Below are 22,037 nucleotides of genomic sequence, written 5' to 3'. Positions count from 1 at the left end.
CGGCCTCAGTTAAGAGCCGTCCGGGTCAAATGGTCATAAAACATTTTTGAGCTATAAATTAAAGACTTGGTGACTTTAGGAACTCACCTCTTGCACCTACAACCTGAGCAATATTATATTCTTATCATTCTTTATATCATTGATTATTAGCAAGAGTGTCAAATTTGTAGTGAGGAGATTATTTGGTGAAATAACTGAGAGCCTACAAATTGTTTGTTCAATTACACTAGTGAGTGTGATTGTTGTGTATTCTCTTGAAGTGTCAAGAGCTTGTGTTTTCCTAGTGGTTAGAAAACTTTGTATCTTGAAGTGTCAACATCATTTGGGTGTAATCTGAACTCTAGTGGTTAGAGTTGGGCAATATCTTGAAGTGTTAAGAATTGAAGTTCTCCTAGTGGTTAGGAATCATTAGTGTGTCTTGAAATGTCAAGACTCGGTAAATTCCTAGTGGTTAGGAATAGTTGGATCATCTTGAAGTGTCAAGATTGTACTGGGGACTCTCCACCGGTTTTGGAGAAAAATAATGCTACAAAATCTCGACTGTGAATCGAGGAGTGGATTAAGGCGGATTAGTTAACATCCGACCCCAACCACTATATATTGTGGTGTTTATGTGGTGATAAACTTTCTTACCCTTAAATTCTTATTATTGTTCATTATCTTGTTATCATATTTGCTTATCTAGGATTCAATTGGTTGTTATAGCTATAAGTGTTAACTCTTTTGTTGTTCAAATCATGCAAGTTTTGTAACTACTAAGTTAAGATTGAATATTAATCAAAAAGTTTTATAAACCAAATTAAAAATCGAGTACAACTTATTCACCCCCTATAGGTTGCACTTACATAGCTCTTTGGTATGTTTGGCACCAAAGCTTGGAGTTGAGGCTGTAGTTAAGGGCTTGGGGCTATAGCTTGACATTCGGGCTAGGGGCTGGGGCTTTTTTTTCAACTCTCTTCCTACGAGCTTTTATTTTAAAGACCTTTTGGGGCTTTTAGGAGTTTTTCGAGGCTGGGGCTTTTGATTTCTTATATATTGCCAAACAGGGCTATAATTTTCAAATGAACTTATTTTTAAAAACTAAGGGCTTTTAAGCCCCTAAAACACCCTTGCCAAACAATAAAGCCTTTAAAAAAACCCTTACCAAACATACACAAAATGTAAGGAAAAGTGAACATTCGTTATCATGTACCCAAGCATAATATAAATCCTCTCATATATTAATTATTTTATGGTTAAAAAAAATGGCATGTGTAGGGTTTTATACTCAAACTTAGGTACATCATATAGCCACATATTCTCTTCCCTCTAAAATGTATTACTCGTATAAGAGAGTCTCGAACCGAGACTAAAGGGTATGAGACGTTTTATGGGAAGGGCGTCTTTCGCATGTGGAGCCATGTTGACATAGTAGGTATCTTGCAAAAAAGTAGGGGTGAGACAACTTTAATAGATTTTTAACAAGTGACAAAGCATAACTGGTCTATTAATATAATGTTTTGTGTAAAAAAGGAAAAAAGAAGGGAAAGAAGATTTCAACGGTTGTGCCCGACCGTGGATAACAAAATAAAAATCGTCTAGAGCGGTAATGTTCATGGCTTTTTCCAGCCGTTTAAGGTGGAGGACGCTTAGAGCGTCGTCATATGGTCTGTGGGGTTGTTAAAAAATATTTTATCATCAAAATATAATGACTTGTTTTTTTTATTATTTTTAATTTCAAATATTATTAACATTTTCTTACATCGAGTTAATAGTTAGCGGTTACCATTTGATACACCTAGTGACATCCAATTAGCAAGCGGAGCTCGATCTACACATGCATGTGATGAAACTCAGGACTCTCGAAACTCTTCCAATAATCCGATTCAAATCCTGATAGATTTACCCAAGGTCAAAAAACTTGTTTTTTATTTTTCAATTTATATTATCAAAAAATATTTCAATTATTTTTTACAAATTTTATCATTTGATAAAAAAAAGTTTTTCTATAATAAGTTTTTGACAAAAAAAAAAAAACACTTAAAACTATCATTGGAAATAGCACTCATTTCGTCCCAATTTAAATGTCCAAATTTGACTTGCTAAGTCTTTCTTTTATAATTTTGACCATGATTATTTTTATTTATATAACATTAATACCTAAAAAAAGTTATATCAATAAAAAATACATCTAAAGCTCAATCTATCTATATATTTTACATCAAATATTGTATGCTCTAAAAATTAAAATAGAAGATTTAAATTGGGGCAGATGGAGTATTAGTTTGTATCTTCTAATATCTCTCTCTCTCTCTCTCTCTCTATATATATATATATATATATATATAATTCCCTATCTCAAATCGATGATGTGGCATATTTCTCATATCGCTACATCATCTTTTTCCTACATGGCGATCTCACGTTGTTTGACTCTCAGAGATTGACACGTAAGCTGCCACGTATACATATTGTATTTATAACATTTTTTTATTAAAATTAAATAAAAAGTCGGGACTCGAACCCGTGCAAAACCAATTCACGTCGGAGTCAAGTTAACCACTTCATCTAAATTTAAGTTTGTTAGCTAATTCATGTCCACAATAATAATGAAGCTTTCGTCCATCGTGTTGTACATAACAAATAAACTAACCACTTAATCAAATATTTTTTCTTTCTATGTTTGTATCTAGCTTGGTAAGATATTATTAAATATTTATACAAATCTCAAAGCATATATATAATACTATAAATAATGTTGCAATTATATACACTTTCAATTAGCATGAACATCTTATAAAAGCTTGTCTCGCTAACTATATTCACAATAAAAAGTGTGAAGTTTTAAAAATCTACATTTTAGATGTGGACTTTCATATCTAATTTGTCACATCACTTTTGCCAACACATTTTTAGGTCAATATAGTTTTACACACATAAAAACGTGACAAATTTTCATAAGTTATTCACGCTAATTGAAAGAGTGCACAGTTACAATATAATTTGTAGTGTAATGTTTATGTATAACTATAACTAGAGTAAATATAACATTTTGTTTTACCTATCAATCCATTATAACTTGACACATCATCCAATAAACAACCACATAGAAGTTTGTTTTTATTAATCATAAATAGCAAATTAAAAAGCATAACATAATTAGAACCCACAACTTTCAACTTTTAATCTCAAGCAAAAACACTTGATCCAATAGTATTTTTTAATATTTTTGCAACACACTATATATAGTAGTCTAAAACTTCACATAACTTATTAAAAAGAGATAAATTAGTTAATAAGAAGGGGTTTTTTTTCTCTAAAACCCCATATACTTTTTATTTTGTCCCTTTCAGGCCATCAAACTTTTTTGTTCCGTAATAGGTCATTAAAAGTTGTCAAATTGTCTCATCTAGGTCATCGAACTTTTTAATTTCCTAATAGGTCACTAAAAGATGTTATTAAGTTTTACAAATTGTATCGCGGGGTTCGGATTCGTATTCGGGTTCGGGTCCAGGTCTTGGATGAGGATTTTTAATTGGGTCTGGGTCTAGGATTACCTAAACTCTACCCATACTAGGCTCGTTGGCATTCCTAAGTACCAATAGATTTTTTTTAATTGAAAACCTAAATAAAACATAGTCACGGTCATAAATCTCATAACTACAACTACTAATTTATGGCTCATATACTCCAAATCTCTTAAAAATTGATTGAGAATCAAATGATTGGCGATATAAAAGGTGGAAGTGGCTATCGTTAAGCTTAATAACATCTTTTAGTGATCAAGTAGGAAATAAAAAAGTTCGAAGACCTAGATGGGACAATTTGACAACTTTTAATGACCTAATGAGGAATAAAAAAGTTTGATGGTCTTGAAGGGACAAAATGAAAAGTATATAGGGGTTTAAGAGAATAAACCCAATAAGAATTCACCTAAAAAATATATATTTTAAGGACATGTTCCAAATGCGACAGGTGGTGTTGACGGCGGCTATTGATGATGATCTCGATGTCGAGTGGTGCAGGTTAATGCAAATATAATTGATGTAAAGATGGTAATGAAAATATTTTATAAGATAAGGGTTTAAGGTGTAAATCAGTAATATGAGAGTTATGGTGTAAATTAGTTCAATAATAGCATTTGGGTCATTTTCAACGTCTCATTTTTCCTCAACATTTCCAAAAAGAGAAAGATGGAGAATTTTTATAAGGTAGTATATATAGATTTTAAGTATCATTAAATTTAAATATGTGAGCAAATTCGATGAACACGTTTAACCGGGTATGCCTAGAGAGCCCCTTCATAGTCCTCAATTTTAACCTCTAGATGAGAAACCTTTGTCATCTAGAGATCTCTAAAGAGAAAAGCTCACTTAAACTTACCTTATGTGAAAATTAAATACATGTGATTAACCACGAATATGTATAGGCAAGACTCAAACCTGCAACCACTTTTTTAAAATGATATCAAAAGGGTGTCACATAAAATAAATTCTATTTATAATTCCTACACCATTAACATTAAAGATTTATATATACATGATATATCTTCTTACATATGTATGAGAAGACATTTTTCATTGCAGATGTGCACATCGTTGTAATCGTATGTTGTGTAAGTGTCTCTTTAACTAACGGCTTTAATAGATGTAACAACTCTTTTTTGGAATCGTCATGGGTTAAATGTTTAGGTTATAAGATTTCACAAAAAGTTGTGTATGTTCTTTTAATGAAAGTTATCTTTATATACTATGTTATTTGTTAGAATTTTATATCAGGTCGTGCAACGCATGAGCCAAAATCCTAGTTATGTCTATTTTTATATCTCAAAATAGATTAAATTCAAGAAAAATGATGGTTTAATGTTTTCGGTTGTCGAATTAAACATCAAACTATATGTATAAAAAACAAAATAAACATATATTTCAAATTTTTAAAGGGGAAATCATATATGCAGTTAATTATATCTATGATGGATGCAGTCATACACACAAAGCAAGTGAAGTTACCATTTGACTTTTTATATATTTTTATAATTACAAATTATCCTCTTCATTTTCGACACAACTGCAACCATGAATATGTAGTAACAACATATTTCATTTTCCCATTTTTAAAACTGTATTATATAGAAGTAAACTTTTACACTTAAAATAATTAAATCTTTATATTTAAAAACTACAATATAAAACGACAACTCGACATAGAGTCTAACCTTTCAACCCATAAAAGGATAAGGAAATGATATTCCTACAACACATTTTAGTCATCTACAACAATACCTGCATCATGCAGTTGTATTATGTGCATAAATTTTTTTATATTTATTATATATAGCTAAATTCTGTTGTAGAAATATCACTTCTCTAAAAGGATATAGAAAAAACAATGGAGGTTAAAAGGCTGCAAAACTTTCAAATGTATGTGAAGAACATTAACAAACACATTGACTAGTACACAGTTTAATATTTTGTCTCATGGGTAAATGTGGTGGGAGATACAAAAAAAGAAAGAAGGAAACTTTTCAGTGTCACTTTTTATGGGTTTTGAGTCCCTGTATGAGGGAGGCTAAGATGTAGATATTTTACCTCTACCTAAGTAGAGAGGTTGTTTTTATTTTCTACATAAGTGGTATAAAAGGCCCTCTAACCTTTGCATGAGATGAGGATCGAACCCATAATCTCTGTTTACAGAAGCCAGAGTGTTTACCACTGATCCAACAATTGTGCTTTGGTGGGAGATACAGACGTATTGGTATTTTTAATTTCCTTCTCTCGCTACAAATTTGTATATATTACTTACAAATAGTGAGTCCTAGACATATATTGACATTATTTATATTACATTTACAGTCGGCTTATCTACATTAGAGCAGGCAGGCTGCTCAATTAGCTTGCTTGCCTGCCTGTTTGTATAATACTATGGTATACTTTCTGCTATAACAAATAACCTTATTGCAACACTTTTTATTCTCTGTAGTAGTATTTTTTTATGATACAATTTTATAACACACATTTACCGTTGGCTTATCTACAAAGGCAGGCTGCTCAATTAGCAACCTGCTTGCCTTTTTATTCTCTATGTATTTTTTAATGTTGTTTTCTTTTAGCCATTAAACTTCTAGTATTTCTATTTATGTCACGAAATTTTGAAATTGATGGATGAGCATACCATGGTATACTTCCTGCTTATTGCAACACTTTTTGTTCTGTGTAGTAGTAATTTTTATGATACGCTTTGTAATAAACGTTGTATAACGTATAATTATGTTAATTCTAAAAAAAAAATTAAATGGGTTCTCAAGAATTCACTTTATGCTTTATTTTTGTTACCCAACATCAACAATCGGTAATTATACACCAATGAATGGGTATGATATTATGGTATACTCTCTACTATAAAAAAAACTTATTGGAACACTTTTTATTCTGTGTAGTAGTATTTTTTATGATACGCTTTTGTAATGCACGTTCTATACTGTATAGTTATGTTAATTTCCTGGGGTAAGAGACTAGTTGACATTAAAACCAGATTATTAATAGTTAGATATATAGAATAAATGTAAAAAAATCATGCAGCGGAGAAGCATTCCTCCCAGGCACCATATTTAGAGGTAAATGTACCACCACCACTTTGTTGCGCGAACTCCACAAGAACTGCATGAGCACAAATATCCCAAGTCTGTGCCATTTCCTTGAGTGATATCGGGTCTGAAAGCCTTCTTACGCACCTACTGAACCGACACTTTGCTTTTGTCGAAAGATCTTCATTTTCCTTGCTGTGCAGTTGATATAAATTATGTGTAAACGTTTCAAAATGACTTTACTTGGTGAAGCTAATTAAAAACCATGTTTTGAATTTAATTAAAAACCATGTTTCCATGCAATGTTTGTTATAATATAAATATACTAACCTGACTTCAACTAGAGACTTATCTAAAAGCATCGGGGAGCAATATGGATAATTTGCAGGAACAAGCAACTTCAATGGTTGTATAGACTGCACAACGGTTAAACAAACATGTAATGGCCAACTTAGATATAAATAATAGGAGGCAACAATATTCAATCCACTTACTTATAAACTAGATAGTTTTTTGCACATAAAAATGCACAATGTATCCTAAAGGAGAAGTCACAAGATGGTGGTGTGGCGTGTATATATGTTGTTTGTGGTGTTATTATTCATTCATGATATAAGAGAACGGAAAATTTTGGTTTCTCGGGTTAGTATGGTTTATATCTAAAAGGTGAAACAGGTAAAATAACGTTTAAAACCATATATATCTAACGCGTCATACGGATTTAAAGTCACTGCACGTGTATTGTCCCTTCTAAATCATTATATTTGAAAATTTAGATTAACATAAAATAGTATCTATTTGTAATCATGCTTTTTTTTGGGGGTAAAGAGGTTACCCTCGGTAATTTTTAATCACGTTTGACACCAGATATTTGTGCATAATCTGAAAGTCGGTTTGACATTTAACCACTCAGTTTAACCCATGTCAATTAGCACATAAACCGCCCATTTTGCCACCTCCAAACTCTAGAATATAGATAATGTGCGAGGTAGAGAAACATACCAATGTTGGACCATATTGTGACTTAAGGTCTGAAGTAAGAGAAATATTCCTAAATGAACACTTGACGACAGTTCCTTTACCAACTCCTGATTCATGGCTAATATCTACGACAGTATCTATGAGTCCTTGATTGATCCCTCGTATTTCATCCAATAGCGGATGCCTTTTCTGCAACATTTTCACACAAGAAAGTTAAATGAATAACTATTACATTGTGTAAATCACATTAGATGGGTGATAAGTCATCTAAAGTTTATTAAAATGCATAAAACCTTCAAAGTTCACTTTATTTATAAAACTAAGAATGTTATTGTGGTAAGAAAACTTCTCTAATCACATCTATAACACATTAATATTTTTGAAGTTCAAAAAGTGGATAACATAATTTTTGCAGGGTTGCCCGATCCGACACAATCTGTTTGACTCACAAAACTTACACAAACACATATGTACTCAGAAAATCAGTATACAAACTTTAACAAGCACGCATATGCACATATACATTATATGTAATACTAAGAACACAATACCTCAACCCTGGGTCTTTTAATGGTAGAAGTTGCAGTTGATTCCAACTCTGAAGCCACCCAGCAATTTTTATCCTTTAAGCTATCAATTACATCGCTAGCAGATGATACAACATTCAAGTGATTTGCGTTTCTTGTTTCAGTACTTCTATTGTGGGTGATGGAAGTGCTCTGAAGATGAAATTTTGTCATGGCAGCCAAGTTTTCACCAATTGCAGCCATTGATCTCTTACCTGGTTCAGATCCTGCGATGTTTTCAATCATACTCAAAACTGAACTAATGTTGCTAATCGCAGAACTCAAGGATTTTGGTGAACTTGACTTTACCTATGAAGCAAAGATAATACAATGAGTTAACATAAGCTTTTAACTTATCAGAAGAGAAGCCTACTGAAAAACCAAAAAATGAAGTCATGTTTATGTTATGCATATAGCAAACAGTTACAACCTACTTACATATACATGAGAGGATCCGGGTTAAATTTTATCTATAAGGAGCTAAATAAAAACTACTAGCAGTAAAAAGAAAACACATTAAATGGGTTGAATATCAACCCGGTGTGTATTTCTTTTGTATGAACCCCCAAATTATTTTTATTTAATAAAAGTTAATTATATTAGTGATGTATTGCTATATTTTTGTTTATAAAAATATATATAAGATCGAATAGCGAGTATTTTGGGTTAAACCAACTCCTACTGTTCGGAACAACACAAAATTACTGTATTGAGCCATTGTCTAACCCACCCAACTGCTCATTTTGCCATCTATATTTATACACTAGCTAGATTAGAAATGATTACTTACCACTTTGAGCAAGCGCTCCATTGGATCTTCTATAGTACTTGACTTCTCTGAAACTACTGAAATACCGTTACCATCATTTCCATCTAGACTTGAGAACTCTGCAAGCAAAGGTGACGGTGATACTCCAGGTGTACCTATAAAAAGAGGCTGAGACGGGGAAATTGCAGAAGTTGGTTGATGTCCAATATTCATCACATTAGAAAGTGATGCAATACCAAAATTAACTTTCTCAGAGTCTATTGGCGTATGAGATGTAGATGGAGTTGACGGAGATGACGCAATAAATGGTGAGTTTGCAGATTGCGCAGGTGTACCGGGTTTAGTAACCGTATTTAGTGCATTTTTCTGATCAGTTTGTGGAGAGGAAAAAGAAACTCCCAACTTTGATTGTTGGTGACATGTAGTAAGCTGCTGAAAGGATTCTAACTTCACTCCAGTTTGCTGCTTAACTTTTAACTCATTACCATTAATCATTTGATTCCCATTTTGTTGTTGCTTTGTTTGCGAATAAAACTGATTCTGCTTCTGGTGGAGTTGTTTCTGCAAAAATTGGTATTGCGGATGTTGAAGGATCTTGGAACTTGTCTGCATGATATCCATATTCTGATGCAAAATAGCCATATTATTCTGCTGTAAATTAACGGACTGCATCTGGGAGTTTATCTGATTTTCACGTGGTTTCACTTGTGTCAAATGAGCTTGTGTCTGCTGTGATTGGTGCAGAGAACTTGAAAGTGGTTGTGGCATTGTGACCCCAAACGTGCCCTTAAGATAACGTATAATGCAAACAATATCCCGCTCAAAAAGGCCCAGTTTTTCTTTATGAATGAGAGATATCTTGGTCTTGTCGATTTGAAGGACTGACATGTAATGCTCCATGGCTTGTATATACTTTTTCAGTTTTTCAAATTGCTGAGGAAAAGAATCATACTGGACAAACAAAATTATCTATCAAATTCAGAACATAGAAGAAATTTTGATTTTATACTAAAGGTATGAGGTTTCAAATGATTATCCGAGACTCCCTAAAAAACCTAACAGGTAAAAGAAAAATTTGTAAGTATACATGATCCAAAATGTTGTTTCCTGATCATGTTCACTATTTATGGATGGAAGCAAATCTTACTTGATGCAGTTTGCTGATAGTTATATGGTACACGTCTTTCAAATGAAGCAGATACTTATCCTTCATAGCTTTTATCTGCAAACATTAAATTAGCATGACATAGTGTCAGATCTCATTTATATGCATATTGAAGGTCAAACAAAATGTGAAACTACCAAGATGAAAAATCTTGTACGTCTAAGTACCAGAAGGGAGTCATTTGAATATTACAAGAGGTACATTATATGTATAAGGCCTTTTTCTTGCATATAAATGAATATGATACAATATATAAAGATAAATTAAGTGATTACTCTAATTGAATATAACCATATTCAATTAATGCAAGATGTATAATAATCGAAACTCAAGTTCACGAAGCATGGATATTTAACTTAACATATTTGAAATCAACCAATAACTATTTCATGTACAACACCTTTTGATACACTTCCTGTTGCCAATCTCCGCCATTAGGATTTCCTGTTTGAGCAGTGGAATCCGAGGATGCTACAAAACAAAAAAGTACAGTAACAAAATTCATTGACAACTTGAATGTTACATACGCAAACATGATACGAGTAAAAGCCTGAGAAATATGGCTAATATGTGATACACTTATCTTTGTAAATCACTAGTTTCAAACTTCCATAGATACAAGCAAAGATTAACTCAAGTATTGGAACATCTCTAATGCAAAGATTATAAGCATACATGGCCACACAAATATCTATATGCGTGTTTATAACTTACTTGATGAAGCCTCTGGCTTTGCTCTTTGTTGTTGCATTAGCGGTTTCTGCTGATCTATCACACTCTGCTGCTGAAATGCTCCTGATGTTGGAAGCCTTTGTTGCATATCTCCTTGTGACGTGTTTGCCTGCAATTTAACAATAGATTGGCATTGCAAATGACTTGACTGCATATGTAACTGTGGCATCCCCTGTTGCTGTAATTCCACTTGTGACTTTTGACCTTGTGTTGACTGAAGTAGATGTGCCGAATGTTGATTGTTTGGTGTGAAATTACCAGATTGAGTTCCAGGTAACTGGTGCTTATGCTGTTGTTTCATACTACTTTGAGGCGCAAAATGTTGCTGATGAATAGCAGGAAAGTTATGTTGACCACTCGAATGTTGCTTTACATTGGAAAGATTATTTTGATGGCCCATCAACTGAGGCTGAAATTGTTGGTACCTTTGCTGCTTTAAGACCGGTTGTTGATGTTGTTGACTCACGGGTTGACTTAATTGTGAAAAAATAGGCTGCTGATTTTGTTGAACGGTAGAGAGAGATGGTTGCAACATTGTGGGCTGCATAATAGATCGTTGAGATGACTGGAAATGACTTGGATGCAACTTTTGTTGCTGAATGTTTGATTGCATTGCTGTTGTACTATTATTCTGCTCGTGCTGCTGCTTTGCAATTTGATGAAAGTGTTGCTGATAACGATAATGCTGTGAGTTTTGAGACTGTTGCTGACTTCCTGATATCTGCCCTTGACTTGAAATACTAGTAGGAGGAACTCGTACGGCTTGCTCCATAGTATTTCCTATAGAAATTTGTTGAACCTCAGGCATGGTCTGCAAGCTTGAAGTTTGACTGACAATATTTGGAATGCTAGATTGTGATATGCCACTGATAGGTGGCAATGCAGATGACGCAATACTAGTGTGGATGTTCTGAGGTAAAATCGGATGATTAGAAGTTACAAGAACCGGAGGTGATTGACTTTGGTTGTTGCCTTGTGACATGCCCTGAGATCCTACAAGTTGTTGAATGGAAAAAAGACACAAAAAAATGTTACGATTGGTGAAAAAAAACCTTTGAAACCTATGATTTTTGGCTTGCATATCACGTAGTGCTATACAACATCCCAAAATAATGAAAACAAAAGGACTAATTCATTCTTAAAGACATAGATATGAAATTATTTAAATCTTAATCTATGACTGAATACCTGATTCAGACGGGTTTACAGGAATACTAGCCGAGGTATTCGTGTCATTTGTAGATCTTTTTTCCATGGTCACAAGCTTAACACATATTTTATTCATATACTCAGCCTGCAAAATCAAACAAAAAAAGGGAGTATATGAAATTTTCATTCCATTAATTAGAGGCATGGTGTATAAAAGGATATTAGCATGGTAAAAAAGGGTATAAATGCACAAACATGGCTTGTTGCAGCAGTAAAAGCCTTCTCCTCAAACCTCTTAGCAACATTCTTAAGCTGATTCATATCTCCTGAAAACTTGGCATGCTTGCTCAAGGTATCAATTCTACATACACGCATACGCTGCTAGTTAGAAAAAACAAAGAGCCATGACCGTCGTCTAAAATACCTATTTCATCTTTCTCAGTGACCTCTTAATTTAGCCATCAAGTATTCTTAATATACTCATGTCAGTATATCAAAATCTACGATTCCAAGTAATGTATTCTTTCTATATATCAAACACTAATAAATTTATAAACCAGATAACCATACATCTTGTTGAGAACCTTTTGTCGCGAATTCGATGGCAACCGACTCCTCCAATCTGCAGATCCGACAGACGAATCCATTGAAGTCTACATTACCCCAAAAAGGTAAATAAGAATCATGATCATAATCTAAAGTGTAACGTCAAAACACAAGCATTTACATATTACTTATTATTAAAGACAAATACGAAATTAAGAGTGAAAGGTAATATAAGGAAATTAGAATCGATGAGATCTATATGTTGTAATTGGAAAGGATTAATTAACATTTGATCGCTTTCTTTTTTTCCATTAATAAAAAGGATTAAGGAACATTTGCTCACCTTTTTTTCCATGCAGGAAGAATGTGTATAAGCTTTTCGCTTACGAACTCTTATTCTAATCTTAACGCTTTGAGTTTTGATAATCCAACAAAGAAAATAGAGAAATAAATCTAATCTTAATCTTATTTTACCAATCACTAACTCTAAATTTCTCAAAATTAATTAAATCTAATATGTATCTAAATTAATTTATCACCAATTTACACTTTTAACCTAATTTAAAAATAATTAATAATGTCTATCTAAAATATAGCTAAAATCAGGGAATTAATATTTTATTTTCTATTTTTAACTGTCAAATTAATTGTAATATTGTTATTATTAGTAATTGTATTAGTTAAAATCAAATTATATTTAAGATACATATTCTTTTTATATAAGCCGAAACCTAAAAATATAATCACAACATACAAAATTATTGAAAACTTCATGAACTAGCTATTACTTTTATTTTTCTTAACAATCATGGCTAACGAAAATAAAGTTACTTTTTTTGCAAGACATCAATGAGAACTTGATCAATTTTGTAATCAAAGTTAAAATATTGTTTCCCTGAAAGAGTTTGTATAAAAGAAATCATGTTACTCCATCCAACTTTGATATGATTTATCATTTAGTATTTACATTTAAGTATCTCAATTTCTTTTTAGGTATGTTTTTATATTTAACGTATAATAATTATTTTTGTTTCGTATACTATTTCTTATATTAATAGTGTTGTAAAACTAGTGTATATGTCACGCCTCTAAAATCTAGTGATGTATTATATATTTGATAGGTATGATTACCCACGAATGTTGGTAGGTTTAACATATATTGATCCTAAAGATTTTAAAGAAAAAACTCTCATATCACCTAGGTATAATTTAAACTCTTGCTAAGAAACACATATCACCGAGAGATTTCAAAGAAAAAACTCAACTAAACCTATTATAAGTGTAAACTAAATACTTGTAGCCACCTTCAAATATGCCTAGGGTAAAAAGTCGAACCTCAGATCTCTTATAAGAAAACAAGTCTATTTGCGACTAGACTATCACATGATATTAATATATGTGGGTTGTCAAAAGTTGTTGCTTCTATTACCCACGTGTCGTTCACGTGACATGACTTAACAACCAACTATAGGTGTAGACCTATAGTAGCGAATTGCGAACATTGAGTGTAGTCCGAGTAAATGAACATTAAATATTGAAGCAGTCGTATTAGACCATAAATCATGTATTATTTCAGTATATTATCTTAGGGCGTGTTTGGTTCACAGAATGTTTTTGAAAGGAATGAAATCTGTCAAAGGAATTGGATTATGAAAGAATGAAATTTGACGGAATGTTTTTGATTTTTTGAAGATTCAAGTAAAGGATGGAATGAAATTCTTTCCCTTATCCCTAAGGAATGGAGACAACACGCCAATGAATGAAATTCAATTCCAATTCCATCAAATTCTGTGAACCAAACGCGACCTTATTTTTATATTGACTTTCGACCTTTACAACTAATTTATACAATTTAGCATTTAATTTCAGTATAATGGTTTTTTCAAAGAATTGTTAAGTTACTTAATGTATTACGTTATAGTTTTACATCAAAACGAAATCAATTTGATGATTAATTATGTTAATTAACATTTAAAGATTCGTTGTATACGTTAACAATTTATAAAAAGTTTATAACATTAGGATGTTACTTTGCTTTTAAAAAACTTAGGGAGGTTAGTGGAAGAATTAAAATATGCTTTAGCTAGTTTATTACAAAGATTTAATCCTCGCATGATTCATAAATACTTCACAGTGATGGTGGAATCAACAATCAAACTAACTACGTAAGTACTTGATTTTATAAATCAATATTTGACTTTATAAACCAATTTACTAATGAGATGTTTAGTTTATACAGTAATTCTTACGTTTATTGTTGAAAATATTTGGATATTCTTACGTTTAACAGTTAATAAAATCTTTACTGAATGTAAATTTGTATTTCCGCATATGTGTTAATCAAAAAGAGTCCGAAAGAAAAAATCAGTGACTGTATGGCTCCAAGTCAAACATACTGAAATGTGAAAGAGAAACAAGCAGACACTGAAAAGAAATAAATACTATTTACAAGAGAAACAACAAAAAGTCAAAAACCCACAAAAGCATCACCATCAATGAATGGCTTCTTATTTTTGATTTTCTTTTGACTCACTCCGAGCAAAGACACGTTGAAGCATCAAGTCTGCCTCATTCACGCCATGAAAATATACTCTTTCAGAATTTTATTTCCATCCTTTACCTGAGTTTAGTGCATCAAAGTTGCTCCTGTAAAACAACAAGCAAATAAAAAAATTCAGTAATAAATTGAGCCACAAGCTTGCTCAATCACAGATGTACAGATCTGTTTAGCATTGTTTGGATTATAATTCTGCTTCTTGTTTATCTGATTACACACCGGCAAAAACCAACTTTTGACATCAGGTTGATACCGGCTGCAACAGTACTGATTATCAAAACGTACACTTACATAGCTAAATATTAATATCTCTTACAATCAATGAATTTGATTATTAAAAGCACATTCAAACTCTCTCCTACAATAGTCCTATTCCAGCTCATTACCCGATTATGATTATTAAAATTACATAATTACTTTCAAAATGTACATTCAAACACACTATTATAACCACGCCTTAGAACATACATCTACAATAGTTGAAATCTCAAGAAATAATTTGTAAGGTTTCAGTGGTCAAACTGGCTATACTACACGTGTGATATCTGACGGCCCAATCACTTCTATGTCCATTGTAGCCAATTGAAAGTTACACGTGAATTCAGGGGTCACTAGTTGTGCAAAGAGTCAGGTACAAAATTAACATCTAATTAAAGTGAACCTAGTCAGATTTATTGATTGGAAGCCAAACAGACAATGACACTGGCGTCTGGCGGATATGTGTTATATGGTTGAGTTTCTTTTGCTAGGTATTTATACATCAATTTGAATTGATGACATTCTTGTGCCTTGACGATTATTATAGATCAATTTGCATTTGTGTCATTCTTTTGCCTTGACGGCTATTATAGATCAATTTGCTTTTGTCTTATTCTTGTGCCTAGGTCTTTCTTATCTCAAAAGTTACATGTTTGGAGCTAATATGTTTGGAGCCTAAACTAAACCCTTTCGTAGTAACAATGCAAAGGAGTGTTTTTCCAAAAAAATTTAACAAATTTAAGATACGCTGAGAATACTATTACTCGATATGTGTGTACATTCCTCAGCAAAATAGTCACATAATCGAAAAGGCATCTACTTGAAATTATATGAGTTGTTTTGACTCACTGCAATACCCTGCACTATTATTGATCGGCCAATGATGTGTTAACTACTTAACCTCATGCACTGCATTGTTTTATATAGTCAAATACCTCACTAGATTTTATTATCTCTGCACTGAACTTAACATGGAATATATCTAAGCTTAAAAACTTAAAACTTGAGATGTTCAAGTAGATACATATACAAGAAGACCCATTTTGACGCATACAAAAAATGACCTGTACCGAGTATCGACCCATTACCCAAACTCGCCCATTTGTTGACATCTAGTGAACAGTCTCTTAAAAGAAATTGTAGTTATATAAGTACCAAACATACGAGTGAGTTGCAAACCTGTCAGTCCACATCATTCACAAGCTATCTTGGTGTCAAAGCTGCTGAGGCAGATGGCAAATGCTTGAAAAGCCGATATAGGATAGCGATAATCCATGGTAAACACATCCTTCCCTACCTTTCCAAACTGAAGAATAACCTTCTCATATTGCCGCCCCGATTGTCCACTTGGCGGTGTAGCTACTAACTGAAAATTCTTGACTGAAGCAACTGTAACTCGTCCTTGAAAATTTAAGCACCAGCACTGAAGCTGTTCATGCCATCTAGGAGATTTGTTTTTCAAAATTAGAGGTCCATCACGTTGATTGCCTGATACTCCAAGACCACTTTTTTCTACGCAGCTTGATCGGGATCGGAAAAAAGGAATTGAAGGAAAAGATTCACCACTGCTAAGGGGAAACTCAGTTTGTGTTGGCGCCACACCTCCCGGTTCAATTGCAGAAGCAGGGATGGGATCCATGATGCACTGCATTCTTCTTGGACCCCTGCTTGTGATACAGAGAAAAAAGAATGATACTATAGTACAATTTTGTCAAACTTAGAAATTAACATATAACAGTTATGACAAGGGTGCCAATACTGGTGCTGTTTGGATGTGTTTTTTCAAGGTGATTTATTGACCATGTGATATTAAATAATGAAAATCAAAAGATCAACTATGCTAAAAACAGCTTTGCAAAGATAGTGTTTGGATGTGTTTATGTTGCTTAAAGTACTAGTAATTATAAGATAATCAAATGTTAATAGTTAAGTGATAGGCAGATTCTGATGACTTAAAGAATAATTTGATAAAATGAACAAAAAAATAATACTTGTGGAGGGAGGTTATGATTATCCGAATAGTAAAACTAATGATTGCACTTTCATCTCGCAATAATAATATAATCAGTTCCAAAACAGAACCCAAAATAATAGAAGAAAGATTCATATGACAAAAATTATAATGCCTAAACATGCATAAGAAGGAGATCAAGACACATGGCAAGACCAAAGATGGTGATAAGGAAAGAGAAAGAGTGTAGTTGAGTTGATCAGGCATGTTTAGGCTTATGGATTTTACACTTATGTATTATACTCAAAATAAAACAAGCATTTCATCTAACCTGGATCCCAACACGTTCAACTCATACGAGATGTGAGCTACTGGATAGCTTCCAGCAGGAACTCTAGGGGATACTTGAGTGGAACCAATAAACCTAGTGGACCGACTCTTTGTCATTTTAGCTCCATCATGAGGTGGCAGACCATCATACACAACGAATTTTGTTCCCAAAAAGTTTGATCTATAAAAAATCATTAGGATATAATGTTCTCAAATTTCCAAATAAATTTAAACCAGCTGAATGTTTATTAAGTTGAATACAAACCTTAATTTCCCAATATATCTACTGCTCCCCTTTGACATATCATCAGCATGTAAAGAGATGATGTAATCGGTACATGTGGGACGTCTAAACTTGCGAGCAGCAAGAAGAAATTTTCCATCATCAGCAAGTGCTGCCAGATTGATTAATAAGAATCCAAAAGGTGAGAAATTACTATAAAATATATAGCTATATCTTTACTCATAACAAATGAAAAGGATTTAAAAAGGATGCTGACCTTGAGTCAAACTAAGGTAAAGAGAATATGTTTGCGTAGACCGTTTCCTTTTGATAAAACATTGGAGGAGAGTCTCTCTTGGACCGGGCTGCACATGATATAAACAGATTACATAAAACAATTAAGAAGCAAATTTAACTGAACATGCTTTAAGTCCTTAACTAGAATAAAAACACTTATGAAGCTGATAGAAATTATAACGTATGTGCACCTTAAATGAAGTATGGACACACCAATATAAGAAATTACAAGAAAAACTACAAAAAATATACAATAACGACCTGGATTTGAGAGATAGACCATCATTGACATGGCTAGATTACAGTTTACTTACAAGAGGTGAGCCAACTCTCCAATAACGTTTTCTAGTTCATTTCTATCTAGATATTTACTAATGACAAAAGATCTACACAAATATTAACGAGCATGGTACCCGCGCAATGCGGCGGCGAGTCGGCGATGACGGTGGTTGCGACATCTATTGGTGTAGGTAAAAGTATTTTATTTAAAGGGGTTAGTAGAGATATTTTCTAATATTAATGGACTAATGGTGTAATTTAATATTAATGGTTGATGGTGATTTAATTCATCAAGGATATTTTGGTCAATTCGCATGTCCCATTTATGTAAACTTTCAACATAGGGGTTATAATTTTTATGTAGTAGTATAGATAATGAAAAAGAAAACCCGGACAAACTACTAATAAACTAAGTAGCAAAGATCAGAACACATAGACTTAAGACACAGCCTAACTATACTAGATAAAGGTCTACTTCCAAGAGGTACACCAGCTCTCCATATGATGCTCAATCGATCATCAGAATCCATATTAAATCAAGCAATCAACCTTTGCTAGTCCTTATTTATGTAGTATACTTATCATGGAAGCTATATGTAATGTAAATTCATAATTAACCATGAATGAAACTCTGAATGGTCCGAGTCTCATTTGGGGCACCTAAAGTAAACTCCAACCTGTGCAGATATATCCAGTTTTCTTCCCTTTCTAGACAAGTCTAAAAACACATCATATAGAGTAGACAAAAAAACAAAATAGCAGGCACGAATACTCCATGGGAGAAGGTTCTCAAGTTTAACAAGTTCAGATAGACATCTTGTGATGGCTTACCCCTAAGGTCATGGTAGATATTAAACCTCCTGAAATCCGTACCACAGTGAAGAAATACAAAAAAGTAACAAACCCAAAACAATTTTAATCTTTGTACAAGAAATATATAATGCATCTTTGACATGGATGAGAGGATAGATGCTGTGGAGGCTTTTACTACATAAATATTACTATATTAGAGACCTGAATTACTCATGCTGTCAGTTATCGTGCTACAATGAAAAAAAATGGTCTGATGATTATTATGTTCCAATATAATACTAATCTTTGTGAATATACACAGAAAGGTGCTTCAAGGAAGCCTCCCACAACTGACAAGTGTTTAAGATTACAAAGGATGCTTAAAGCTAGCTTTTAACTTCACAGCTCGTGTATTGCATTTATATTCGAATTTGTTTCCTTGTGTGGTTGATGCAATCAATTACTAATGAATACCTTTTTATAATTGTATACGCCAAACAAATGCTTTTAAACTTACATCAATCAATAAGCAAAACACTCACCACATGATATAACCTAACAGCAAATCACATAACCAAAGCTCAATCCTAAACCCCATAAATCTATATCACAACTATGCGCCAAAACTATTAATCTGTGGATATCTATCAATGGCCCAAAGCCCTAAACAACTCCACAGTCCACACAATTTCAAACTTAACACTGAATCATACAACAAAATCCCGATACTAAAAACTATACAGACATCAAATACAAAATCACCACAATTCTACAAAATTGAACTAAACAATTATCAGCCACTTGACCACTGAAGCATAAGACACTAAGACACTATATAACCCTCAGCGACAGCAAAATCAACACAACCCCAAGAAATTGAGCTAAAACATCAATCATCAACCACCTGTCCACCTGCTTGACTGAAATGGCAAAATCTAAGATGTCAACATGCCAGATAGGGGTGTTCGCGGTTTGGTTTTTACCAGGTTAAACTGTAAACCGAACCGTTTAAAAAACCGAAAAAAACCAAACCATTTTTTAATTTGGTTTGTAACCGAAACCGAATTATATATTCGGTTTTTGGTTTGGTCATGGGTAAAGGATAATGAATTTGGTTAAACCGAAAAAACCGAATAACTTATATTACTATTATGTATTATTAAAAATATTTAATTCGTATCTTTTTTTTATGGACAATTATTAATGTATTTTTTACTTTTTATGTCTATTTGTTTATTATATTATGAGTAACATTTTTCTGAAATTAGATAAATTCAATTTTGATGAATAATTTTTAATAATGATGTCAAACAAGAGTTTAGTTGTTTCACTTATGTTATTTGTTTATCCATATGGTGCTTGAAGTCTAAATTTACTACTTTGGTGCTATTTTGGTTAAACACAACTTAGACAAAAAGAAATGGTAAATTTGTGTTTTTCATATTTGGTTTTTTTCGGTCCGAATTCTAATTTGGTTTTCAGTTTGGTTTTTCTATTTTGAATTAGGTTTTGGTTCGGTTTTGGTTTTGAAAAATAAAAATAAAAAAACCGAAAAAACCGAACCAAATAAACCAAATAACTGAAAACCGAACCGATGAACACCCCTAATGCCAGAGACTTAGCTAGTAAAATATAATATTAAGAAGCTCCAAAAGGGAATCACCACATCACCCCAAATAAAATGTAAAAAATCACCCTTTCTCCCTCTTTTTACGCCACCATCGCTTATGATCAAATACCACAGTCATCCATCACCCAAAACCACCAGAAGTCATAAAAAGGAACTAGAAACCAGCAAATAAGGCACCAATGCTAGTATAAAAATTTCCTAATGCTAAACACTGGATAAGCATCAACAACATTATCACACATTTCCACAAAAACTGGGAAAAAAAAACTCACTAGATCACCTATTTAACCGAACATAGAGTACCAGAACTAATCCTATATCACTATCACTATATCATCATATTACAATAAAAATTCATAATCTTTAACACAACTAACACGAATTTAAATCAATTAAACACAAGAAATCTAAAAATATCAACATGCCAGTAATCTAACCAACAAAATTCAACCAATTGACAACAAACAAATAATGAATAAAAAAAAAAAATAACAACCTGTTTGACGGAGATTGGAAAAGTCAACAAGCCAGAAACCTCAGGTCTTTTAACAATCTCCTTCATAATTTCTCTCCAGCTTCTACACACAGTTGCACACCCTACAACATTCTTCCTCGACGGCCACTTTTCTTCCGACGCTTCGATCCGGATCAATACTTCACGTAACAGCTCCGGCGGCATATTCGCCCAACAACACCTCCCTTCTTCCTCTTCATCATCTTCAATTTCTTTATCTTCCGATTTCATCGGAATCGCACTGGTTATTGATGACGTGTCTTGGATCACACGGCAGGATCTGGTTCTTAATCCGCAATCTAGATTCATATGGAAATTAGGTGAATTTTATTGGTAATTAGGGTTTGGTGATTGGGTGTGGAGAGGCTGTAACTGTAATGTATAATGTGTGTCAACTCAACTGGAATTAGACAGAGTTATTATTATTATTTAGTGGATGGATAGATAGATTATAGATATAGATGTGTTTGTTTGTATGAGTTTTTAGTGTGATATTTACAGGTCATTTTTGTATGTATGTATAATTATTGTAATTCAACTGGTATATTATAACTGTATTGAGAGAATTGTTTCTAGGATACACATGGTTTTTGTGTGTGTCTTTTCAAATAATAACAATCTATCAATTTATTGTGATGTATACTTTATTTTATTTTATTTGCAATGTCAAATCATCACATTCATAATGCACATCTTTATTTTTATCTTTTTACGAAGGATTTAGTTTAGTCTTAAA

The 22,037-nt window shown here is 32.8% G+C and overlaps 2 protein-coding genes across 2 annotated transcripts; both read right to left on the bottom strand.

The window, feature by feature from the left end:
* Nucleotides 1–6,549: 6,549 nt before the first annotated feature.
* LOC122593700 (mediator of RNA polymerase II transcription subunit 15a-like) lies at nt 6,550–12,571 on the bottom strand. The gene is made up of 11 exons (XM_043766148.1): nt 12,495–12,571; nt 12,180–12,285; nt 11,964–12,069; nt 10,758–11,768; nt 10,444–10,514; nt 10,026–10,100; nt 8,900–9,829; nt 8,095–8,418; nt 7,569–7,732; nt 6,893–6,988; nt 6,550–6,757 (listed from the first exon to the last, which is right to left on the bottom strand). Exons 1-11 carry the CDS (start codon nt 12,569–12,571, stop codon nt 6,550–6,552), a joined length of 3,168 nt encoding a protein of 1,055 aa, XP_043622083.1.
* Nucleotides 12,572–14,827: 2,256 nt separating this feature from the next.
* Nucleotides 14,828–21,816, bottom strand: LOC122607313 (tubby-like F-box protein 6). Its single transcript, XM_043780268.1, has 6 exons — nt 21,284–21,816; nt 18,067–18,154; nt 17,832–17,961; nt 17,568–17,747; nt 16,465–16,949; nt 14,828–15,116 (listed from the first exon to the last, which is right to left on the bottom strand). The coding sequence occupies exons 1-5, from the start codon at nt 21,608–21,610 to the stop codon at nt 16,478–16,480; spliced, it is 1,197 nt and encodes a 398-aa protein (XP_043636203.1). The 5' UTR covers nt 21,611–21,816; the 3' UTR covers nt 14,828–15,116; nt 16,465–16,477.
* Nucleotides 21,817–22,037: the final 221 nt, after the last annotated feature.

The sequence above is a fragment of the Erigeron canadensis genome, chromosome 1, assembly GCF_010389155.1.
Source record: "Erigeron canadensis isolate Cc75 chromosome 1, C_canadensis_v1, whole genome shotgun sequence".
Lineage (NCBI taxonomy): Eukaryota > Viridiplantae > Streptophyta > Magnoliopsida > Asterales > Asteraceae > Erigeron > Erigeron canadensis.
Note: the sequence above shows the minus strand (reverse complement) of the source record. Positions and strands in the feature narration are given on the sequence as shown.